Source organism: Salvia miltiorrhiza, chromosome 6 (assembly GCF_028751815.1).
Source record: "Salvia miltiorrhiza cultivar Shanhuang (shh) chromosome 6, IMPLAD_Smil_shh, whole genome shotgun sequence".
Classification (NCBI taxonomy): Eukaryota; Viridiplantae; Streptophyta; class Magnoliopsida; order Lamiales; family Lamiaceae; genus Salvia; species Salvia miltiorrhiza.
The window spans coordinates 2466090-2476620 of NC_080392.1; the positions used below are offsets into that span (position 1 = coordinate 2466090).

General features: G+C 38.6%; 2 protein-coding genes across 4 annotated transcripts; one reads left to right on the forward strand and one right to left on the reverse strand.

Annotated features, from left to right (window-relative positions):
• Positions 1-5: 5 nt before the first annotated feature.
• LOC130987878 (pyruvate dehydrogenase E1 component subunit beta-1, mitochondrial) lies at positions 6-5054 on the forward strand. 2 transcript variants are annotated; one of them, XM_057911577.1, is made up of 15 exons: positions 6-265; positions 380-456; positions 684-743; positions 1014-1094; positions 1209-1235; positions 1323-1385; positions 1475-1561; positions 2092-2217; positions 2936-3069; positions 3190-3262; positions 3343-3408; positions 3694-3732; positions 3838-3962; positions 4063-4177; positions 4661-5054. In XM_057911577.1, the coding sequence occupies exons 2-15, from the start codon at positions 406-408 to the stop codon at positions 4709-4711; spliced, it is 1098 nt and encodes a 365-aa protein (XP_057767560.1). In that variant the 5' UTR covers positions 6-265; positions 380-405; the 3' UTR covers positions 4712-5054. The 2 variants fall into 2 exon arrangements, with proteins under 2 accessions (XP_057767560.1, XP_057767561.1); XM_057911578.1 differs by having other exon boundaries at positions 71-269.
• A 166-nt stretch (positions 5055-5220) lies between these two features.
• LOC130987876 (probable serine/threonine-protein kinase At1g54610) lies at positions 5221-10014 on the reverse strand. 2 transcript variants are annotated; one of them, XM_057911576.1, is made up of 8 exons: positions 9789-10014; positions 9153-9604; positions 8637-8921; positions 7105-7422; positions 6734-6961; positions 6110-6210; positions 5907-6030; positions 5221-5816 (listed from the first exon to the last, which is right to left on the reverse strand). In XM_057911576.1, the coding sequence occupies exons 2-8, from the start codon at positions 9471-9473 to the stop codon at positions 5466-5468; spliced, it is 1728 nt and encodes a 575-aa protein (XP_057767559.1). In that variant the 5' UTR covers positions 9474-9604; positions 9789-10014; the 3' UTR covers positions 5221-5465. The 2 variants fall into 2 exon arrangements, with proteins under 2 accessions (XP_057767559.1, XP_057767558.1); XM_057911575.1 differs by having other exon boundaries at positions 9153-9635; positions 9789-10000.
• Positions 10015-10531: the final 517 nt, after the last annotated feature.

Genomic DNA, 10531 nt, shown 5'->3' on the forward strand with positions numbered 1-10531 from the left:
AAACTAGTTGTACTTCCACGTAATAATCCGAGGTACAACCCTTTAAAGCAGCCTGGACCGCCAAACGAAAAACACGAAGTTTCTGTTCTAACAGTTTGCATCACCAAGAAAAGTATAGAAGAACGGAATACACTAAAATATTTGCCGTGCATCCAATTCTCTCTGTGCGATACGGAAAATTTCAAATCAGCTTCGCTTTCAGACACCCAATTCCCCGCATTCAATCGGGTCTTCTTGCTTTCTACTGGGACATCTTCAGCACTGGGTAGGTGTGTTGTGTGTATCGGAGGATGGGTTTTGTGGTGCAAGATTAGATTTTTAATGATGGAAATCTGATTCTTGTTAATATGTGATGTGTTTTCTGTTTTGATACGAACAGGTTTTTTGTAGTGAAGAGTTTTAAAAATGTTGGGAATCATAAGGCAAAAGGTGGCCGGCAAGCTCAATCATGCTCTGGTATTATGGTTGTTCCTAAGTATTGATGATTCTTGTGATTTGATGTGTGTGTGTGTGTGTGTGTGTTTGAGAGTGGGTGTGTGAGAGAGAGATTGAAATGGAGGATGTTTATCATTTAGGTGTATAATTTTATTGATGATTCTGGTGATTTTACCCTTCCTTGATTTTTTGGCTTTGATTACGTGTATAATTTAATTTATTTTTTTTCATATATCGTTTTTACGAAGAATTTTGAGCAAGGAGTTGGGGCAGTTGCGTTGAGGGCATTTTCTTCCTCCGCCAAGCAGGTAATGAGAGTCTCTGCGAGTTTGAAATAGTGTGTTTTTATGTATGGTGGATAGATTTTGATTTTATGGGTAGTGATGAATTTAGCTAAGATGAGTATCAGAAAGCTGAAATGTATATCAATGGTATCCGCAGTGATAGTGTATGTCTTAATTTGAGGCACCTAAAAGTGTGCAATCCAGGTGCTTCCAGTCTATATAGGATTTTAGCTCACAGTTACATGTAGTATGTGCTTGTCATGGTGAATGGTAATTAATTGCCATTTGTTGCAGATGACAGTGCGTGATGCTTTAAACTCTGCACTTGAGGAAGAAATGTCTGCTGATCCCAAAGTGTTTATAATGGGTGAAGAGGTATATCGTTGAAGTTTTAATGGAGTTTATGAGAGGGAAGAGGCTCTTTCTATGTTTTTGTTTCTTCCTTTTGTGTGCCATTATTCTTGTTGACTTCCTTGATACTGTTTCCAGGTTGGTGAATATCAGGGTGCATATAAGGTGAGTGCTCATTCAATCATCGCCCCAATGTTTGTTGAAGAATCCCTATATTAGAAACTAGCTTTGATTTATTGTGTTCTGTATCAGATCACCAAAGGTCTTCTGGATAAATTCGGTCCCGAGAGGGTTGTTGATACACCTATCACGGAGGTTGGATTTTGGCGTGTAGTCATGATTTGTTTGTTTTAATTAAGTGTTCATGTTCACTATATAATGCTCGAGCATGTACCCTGCATTAGGCTGGATTTACTGGAATTGGAGTTGGCGCAGCATATCATGGTCTAAGGCCTGTGATAGAGTTCATGACTTTCAACTTCTCAATGCAGGTTAGATTCTTTTCCCTTATACAATGTTTGGCGTCATGGTGTATAGAATTTATGAATGTTTCTGTTTATTGATGCAGTTCTTGCACATTATCTCTGACTGTGCATGTACTTGCTGCTTGCAGCACCATGCATGTTTGCTCTGCTGATAGTGATACTTTGCTCTTTTCATAAACAAATCTATTTCTCAACTGAACTGTGGAAGTGTAATTGGGAGAGTGCAGGTCTTTTGCTGCATTCCCTTTTAGGCACCGTAAATTTGTTATAAAAGCTAAGTTGATCTATTAAATCAGCTGACAGCAAATAAGCAACAAGTACAGACCTGTAGGATTTTTTTGTGTTCTCATGATTCTGCTTAAGTACATTGCATTATTTGGCTTGTCGTTTCCTTATTTATGAAGTTTTCTTCCCACCCCAACCACCTACCACTATCCTGAACATTTAGAGTTTGTTTTAAGCATATTCTGATTCAAAGAAAAATAAAATAATTGGTCAAATTATGCTGAGAATGTAACCTAAGTTGTTTATTTCAGGCCATCGATCACATCATCAATTCTGCTGCAAAATCAAATTACATGTCTTCCGGTCAGATATCAGTTCCTATTGTTTTCAGGGGCCCGAATGGTGCTGCAGCTGGTGTGGGTGCTCAACACTCGCAGGTATCAATTTGACTACTGCCTGCTGCAGTTATGTTGAAATGTATACCTTTTAGCTTCCTCTACTTAATGCGATGTAATCTTTACTTAGCGTTTACGTATGTCTTAAATTTAACTTCATGTCATATCAGGGATATAACTCTAGATAAAGTGGCTATTTCAGCTGCTACAGAGAGAAAAAAGAATTTATTGGACGAAAGACAATGATGTGATCCATGTTGGGCTGGAATGGGCTTTCTCTTGATGCCTATGACCTCAAATACAAGAAGTAATGTTTAAGAAATGCAAGAATGGGATACTTTCCCTTCCTTTAACAAAACAAGCAAGGTCCAAAATTTGGAAAATACTACCGAGGAAAAGAACGTATCAAAAACAAGTAAAGAAAAAGAAGTGGAAATAGAAAATCATTTTGTCATATTTGATTATTATGTTATGCTGGTAAGCTATTAGTGCCCAACTTATTCTATAATACATCTCTTAAACCATAAGTACTATTTCATGAGTATTTAATCTTAGGTCTGTTCTTTAATGAGCTGGAAGAGTTTGTGTTGAAAGGCCTTCTTTCGTGGTTATTTTGAATTTATGATGGGACAGACAGATAGACTGAAGACTTAGTTGTCGAGTAGACCTTTTTGCACATTACCTGCTTGTGGAGATGGAATTTGGCACACTCATGTTATTCTTCCATCACAAGCTGAGTTCCCAATCCCCTTTCTTTCAGTGCTATGCAGCATGGTATGGCTCGTGCCCCGGACTAAAAGTACTGGCCCCATATTCTGCGGAAGATGCTCGAGGCTTGCTTAAAGCTGCTATAAGGGATCCGGATCCTGTTGTATTCCTTGAAAATGAACTGCTGTAAGTCGAATTGCATAATATTGTTCATGTCTATCCTGATATATGTACATACTACTAAATTGACTGTGTTTTTACCAATTTTATTAATGTCTAGTTTTCCTTGGGGATATAACTTTTCAGATATGGCGAGTCATTTCCTGTCTCAGCTGAAACGCTTGATTCCAGTTTCTGTTTGCCTATCGGGAAAGCTAAGGTACACCATTGAAGTACATTATACTTTCTTTTCGTGTCTTATATATTAAACACTTACTTCTTACCTGTAAAACTTGGCAGATTGAACGTGAAGGAAAAGATGTAACAATCACTGCTTACTCGAAGATGGTTGGCTTTTCTCTTCAGGTTTGTCATATATCTATCAATGGGTTGATATTAATATATTGATATGCTTGACGTGAATTTCTACTTTAACAGTAGTAGATCTTACCTTGAAATACATGTCCTTGCAAACTAACAATTTCAATCATCTGTGTGGGGCAAATGTATTATTGGATCCATATCCATGGATCATGAGATTTGACTTGAATGAATTCCACTCACCTGAAATCAACTAAATGTTTACTTGAATAATGCAACTTGATATACTATTTTTTTGCCTCTTGAAGTGATTTTTCCTTTATATGTTAGGCCGCGGATATTCTTGCAAAAGAAGGGATTAATGCTGAGGTAACTTGAAGAAATTCGCCTAAGCCTTTACATGTTCATATACAGAGTTACATACAGAAGTTCTTTGATTCCTAATCCCATTGGGTTGGCCATTTGTCTCCGCAGGTGATAAATCTTCGGTCCATTCGCCCTCTCGACAGATCTACTATAAATGCCTCTGTTAGGAAAACAAATAGGCTTGTGACTGTCGAAGAAGGATTCCCTCAACACGGCGTTGGTGCTGAGATCTGGTCATTTTCCTTTATAAATATGCATCCTCTTTCTCCATCTCTTAGCTAAGCATTGTCCCTCTCCATTGCTTTGTATTTAATCATATCTTTATTTCTTCAGTGCTACTGTCGTTGAAGATAGCTTTGAGTATCTTGATGCACCTGTTGAGAGGATTGCTGGGGCTGATGTTCCCACACCCTACGCTGCAAATATCGAGAGATTGGCTTTTCCACAGGTTTGTTCTTTCTTAAATAATTTTTCTTCTTGTCATTGAATGCATTAGAGAATATATCCTTAGTTTCATGTTATCGTATTTTTCTACGAAGAAGACATATTGTATTTTTAAAATGCACTCATATGTTTATTAACGAAAGAGCTGTACTCAACTAGGTATAGTGATGAGTAAGAACTGTTAGATATAGGGAGAACTGCCAAATAAATCAGCAACTACGACCCATTTTACAATTTCAACACCACTTTTGAAAGTTGCCAATTGCAGCTGGAAAATTTTCATGTTTTGTGCCTTGATCTTTTCGATTTGGTGACATTAATGGTGGATAATGAGTTAAAAGCAACGAAATGAAAGTAGAGCTGCATCTGTGATCCTACTTGCAAAATATATCAGAAGCAATTAAATTACTAAATTCTGCCTTTGGGCCTCTTCATTAAACAACTTTCCCACTCGAACTTAGCTCACATTTGGAATCGATATTGTCAGGTCGAAGACATTGTTCGTGCATCAAAGAGAGCCTGCTACAGGTCAAGATAATCAGCTACTAAGGAACATGAGGATTCTGCCCTTTTCGAATATTCTTCTACGAAGATCATTCTTTTTGGTATGTGCGGTGTTCGTCTCTTTTGCAGGGAAATGTTGGATGATTCCTCACGACATTTGGGTTGACAAGTTTACTCTAGATCGCGACACCCCCCATGAAAAATAAGGTTCTGAAACCGTGCTTTTCTGTTTCAGCAATTTTGGGGCATGTTTCTCTGTTAAACAATACAACTCAAGGAAGAGACAATTGCTTATGCACTCTTTTCTTCTTTTTTTGGTGTGTGTGTTGGATTTTGTGAATGCTTTTCTGCTATAATATTATGCTGAAAATAGAACTGTTTGATTGTTTGAGAGTGGGAAAAAGCTAATTTAGAGGCAGCATCAGCATTACTAGTGAATTTCTGAAATTATTGAAACCCACTGCATTTAGAGGCTTTACATTTGGTCCAAGAATTTCCAAATTTATATTATCAAATAAAGGTTTCAAGTAAATCTTCCAGAAATGAACAAAAACATACTCCCATTGATCTTTTCCATTTAAATGGTAAAAAAAAAAAAACTTACAATGCACAGTTGTAGTACAAACAATTCTCACTGTACAAAACTGATGTTGAATGCTATGTTGCTCTTTAATATACACAAATTGAAGAATGCAAACAGATGACCTTGAATGAACATGATGATTCTGACTACAGAAAAAATAAACACGACATTCAAAATTGTGTACAAACCGACTCTCTAAGTCTCTCTACCTTCGATCCCTGCTATTTTCCAAACCTGTTCGCCTGCGACTGAACCCGAAATCCCAAGCAATGGAGGAGGGATACAACGCGTTCATGAAGCTCCGTGCAGGAGCCCTATGGGGCTCCTCCTTATCGTTCCTACTTCTCGAAGTTGCAGCTTTGGATGTGGTGCTCCGTAGAGATCTTGAAGACCTCCGATCCAAGATTGAGGCGAACGAAGTTTCAGCTGCGCTGAAAGATAAAGGGCCATTTCGAGATGCATCAAGAGGATGATGGCCCATTGCTGCATCCTGATGAGGCGGAGGAAATTTGTCGCTCTTGCTTTTGGCTTTGGCATCGGACATCATTCTCAGCCTCTGCAGAATATGTCGATGAATCAAATTTACAACTATTGTTGTTTTAGCCCATAAAGGAAGTAAGAGAGAAAGATGAGTGTTATGACATACATCTAAGTTGGGTTGCAGCTCTGCATTTGCTTCGGGAACTGGAACTGCTCGACTGGCTTTGTCACGTGCTCTAGTTCGTTTACTGCCATCTGTGACGTGAGATTTTGCCCCTACACCTCGTTGCCTGCTCAACCAGAATGCAGATGGTTAAAGCATTGTGAACAGTGGCTAGTGGCTACAGAAAGTGAAGAAACCAGGACTACCTTCTAGCTTCTTCGTCTCTCAATTTTATATCCATTTCTTTGCTGGGAGGGAATTTGGGTAAGCTTGACGGCTCACATGCATATGGTTCGGTGGTAAAAAACTGGCCACAGACGGTATATCAACTACGATTAGGCTTACAATATAATACTGAACACAGAGATTTTTAAATGCAAAGGCTCCCTCAACTGCATAGAGAAGTAAAGAAAGAATTAAAGAGTATAACAAGTGGTTTTGCTTAGATTGTAATATATTATATTGAGATACCTGTACATTGAAAAAGTTAAATTACACTTCATTAACAAACTAAAGTAAAAATATACGTTGCTGTTTTGCGTTAGCAGTAAATTATGAGACGGAGACGTGTCATGCTGATTCTCAGTTCAGATATCAAGTGCACCAAATAACATTAGATTTTCAAGCCTAAGATTATAGCAGTTGCTGAAAGATATGAAACGGGAAAAACGACAGATTTCATTATGTGACTTTACATGTGCTCAGGCATTGCTTATTTATCACAGACTCGAGACTATAGAATCTAGCACTGATGCCACCAAATATCAAGATAAACATTTACCATAGAGTTTCTCAATATTTTGTTAATAATATGGTTGAAGGTTACTTACTTCACTATTTAATGCTTCAGTAGCACTGCAACGTGCATCGGGATCAATGGCAAGAAGAGTTTCTACCAGAGCAAGAGCAGATGGCGGAAAATCCTTGAAGGTTTCTGCTAAGCAACGCTTGTAAGGATGCTGGGGTTTATAGAGAGTCGCATTCGGTAATCTGGATTTCTTCCAGTATTCCTCAGGTGGAGAACCACATAGTTTAAATATCTTGTGCAGTTGTTCAACCTGAGTGACGAAGACAAATATGAAACTCGAGTAAAATCTAGCATTGAATTAGAATGACAAAGCATAAGGGAAAAGAGCCATCAACTAAGAAACATCATGCTACTGACGATAGATTAATGAGGAGCTATCGACAACTAAAGTACCTCTGTACGTCCCCGCAATATAGGTTTCCCGGCAAATAATTCTGCTAGAATACATCCAGCACTCCACAAATCGACGCCAACACCATAACGAGTGGCCCCAAGCAAAAGTTCAGGAGGACGATACCAAAGGGTCACAACACGGCTTGTCATTGGTCGTTTGCTTTCTGGATTGAAGAAAGAAGCGAGTCCAAAATCAGCTATTCTTAAGGTTCCTTCATTGTCAATAAGCAAGTTAGAGCACTTAATATCCCGATGTAGGACACCATTGTTGTGGCAGTGCTCTAGACCAGAAAGTAATTGTTTCATATAGCATTTCACCTGCACTGGAAACGTAAGTGATCAGTAATCATTTATCTGTGTGATTAAAGAAAGATGAGATTGGTAGAGAACTCGAGGCAAAGAAGACAAAGGATAACAGCTTCAGATGATGATATTTTGTCTAGAGAAATCAGGATCCAGGAGAAAGCTAAGAGATTAAGATATGTGTTTCTCAAACTTAGAAAACATTGCCCCCTTATTAATGTATCCTATGGCAGATCCAAATTTTAATTCTTATGCAGAATGCATGTCTCTGTAGCCAAGAACCAGAAATGATTAGGGCTACAGTAATGGAAAATTTACAAGTACTGTTTTAGAAGATGAATCCCAAGGTCCAATCTTGGATATTGCCAAGTTATCAACAGTTTGCAGGTGACTGTATAACTGATACTAGGGAAATTGACATATCGTATTTGAGGAAGTACTTATTATTAATCACCTTCATCAGGATCAAATTACTCTCACATAAAATGAATTGAAAGTTGAAACTTCATTCCCAACAACGCCTGCCTATGCCCAGTTTAAAATTTTCTCATTAAGATTTTTGAAACAAATAATTCGACAAACATTTGACAGCACAATGGGCAAGCGATAGGTACTAGTATTAGGTACTTATCTCGTATCCCTTTACGAAAGGAAAATTACAGGCTATTAACTGTATCAAAATGTTAGAAGCCCAACACCAAAAATTAACAGTATAAATCAAGAGAAGGAAATGACGACTGATAATTGTATGAGAAATCAAATCAATGCTCTAATAACCACTAAAAAGGAGCTGTGCATAATGAACCTCTAAGGCTTGGGACCAGCGATCATGAAAGGTTTATCAGTAGAATCCAAAAAGCACATGATTCAAACATACAAGACAAATACGAGCATATAATCCAAAACATCCCGGTTACACCACAAACCATTTGTACAAAATCAGCTTTTACTAAAACTGTGCATCCGATGGGAGTCTAAAGATCCAAGAACATGAGAACTGCGCATATAGGACCCTCATTATAGAAAGTTTCACACACCCCTCGTCTTAAACAGAAACAAGATGTATCATTCCAAAATGCCAACCAGACAATGCATAATCCACAAAGATACGCATTCACTAGACCTGCAACACGAACATGCCAAGATGGCCAATCGTGCAAACATTGTACGCCAGACTAAGCCACGCCCAACTCGAAAAGGGATTCATCTTATCCACAGAACTAACTTACCTGGGGCTCAGTGAACTTGACATTTTGGAATGCAGTAAGGCCAGCAAGATCGTGCTCCATATACTCAAAAATAAGGTACAGGCTGCTCGACATCCTGGAAATCGCCACACCTTCGAGCTTAATCACATTGGGGTGATCCAGCTTTCTCAACACAAGTATCTCTCGCGCCATGAACCTGACAGTCTCGGGCTCTAAGTTGTCGAATCTTACTTTCTTCAAGGCCACTATCTTCCCGGTGATCAAGTCCTTAGCCTTATACACATTGCTATAAGTCCCTTGCCCTATCTGCACAATTTCACCTAACTCTTTAATCGATAATCAAAATCAGCAATTCATTACAAGTTAAATTCATCAAGCGAGAAAGCCCTTTAAACTCAATCAATTTATACAGGTATGTGTGAGTGTGTGTGTGTGTGTGTGCTTCCTCTCTATTGCCCGAAACCAGCAGTGCATCAAATTGCTGTACCTTAGCAGAGAAATTGAGTACTCTACATTACTTGCATTACATGGTTGTACCTTATCAATCTTCTCGAAGGTGCTAGCGCGGCGAGGTTTCCAATCCTTGAGAGCGTGGCCGGCGACGTCGCTTAGCCACGAAGGCCACCCCTCGCCGCCGGTGGAGACACCCCTCTTCAGCCGGAACTCCAGGGGGGGCGCTGCCGCCGTCGACGCCGCCGCAGCTGGAACCTCCACGATCTTCTTCTCCTTCCCTCTCTCCGACCCGCCGTTCGCCGCCGCCCCAGAACCGGCGGTTCCCGAATCGCGGCGCTCATCACCGAGCTTCCTCCGGCGATCTTCTCTTTTCCTAACAGCTCCTTTTGCAAGTACACACCCCATAAATTCAGCTCAATTATCTAAATTCTGCGCTGCCCATTTCACCAGAAGCTGCAGAGGCCCCGAAAATATTCCAGCAAAGAAAAGAAGGAATCTTTGTAGTTGTGGAAGAACTACTCCGCATTTAGTGCTCACTGACGAGAGAGAGAGAGAGAGGTCCTTCAACTTTGAGCGATCGATTCAAATAGTCAGCAGAAAAACTTAAAATAGCATATCAAGCATCAAAATAGATTTAAAAAAAATTAATAAGAATGGGAATTGAGTAGTCAATTCGATTGAGTAAGAAAAAAAACAGAAACAATTAATAAACAAGTATACAAGGAACCAATTGTGTCGTGGCTGTCTGCAACTCTGCATTTATTGCGCTGTGGTGTGGGGGTAATCTCGTCTCACTTTCTTGTTCAAGATTTTGCTACGAATTTCTTTTTAAAACAAATGTATCTGTATACGTGTGTGTGTGAGAGAGAGAGAGACTAGCAAATGTGAATTGCAGAAGGGATTGCTGATGGAGGCAGGTTCCTGGAAAAGGAAACTCAGTTGAAAAGAAACGAATTTTCTTCTCTTATTAGTTTCATAAAGTGGAAATTCTTTCTAATTTATAGTATCAATTTGTTATGTTTTCATACTACACTACTACTCAACTTATGTCAATGGTTACACCTAGTTAGACTTTGATCCTAACGTACTACTAATTAAATTACTCAAAATGAAATATATTAGTGAGATTATAAGAATACCAACTGTTTAATAATTTTACTATATGTAGATCAAATATGATTATTATTTTAGTATAAAAAGCGCGATAAAATTTTAACCCTAAATCTAATTGTTTACAGTCTGAAATTTGCATTACTTGGTGTTCCCTTGGGAGTATTTTAAGAGAACTACAAATTAGAGGATATATTAATATGGTTGATTGCATTAGTATATAAACTGTTGAACTTTCAATATATTCTAATTTTGTATACAAACTTAAAAATTTGTACAAAATTACAAAACTACTCCACCCGTCCCACGAATCTTGAGTCACTTCTTTTCGGCACGAAAATTAAGAAAATAGT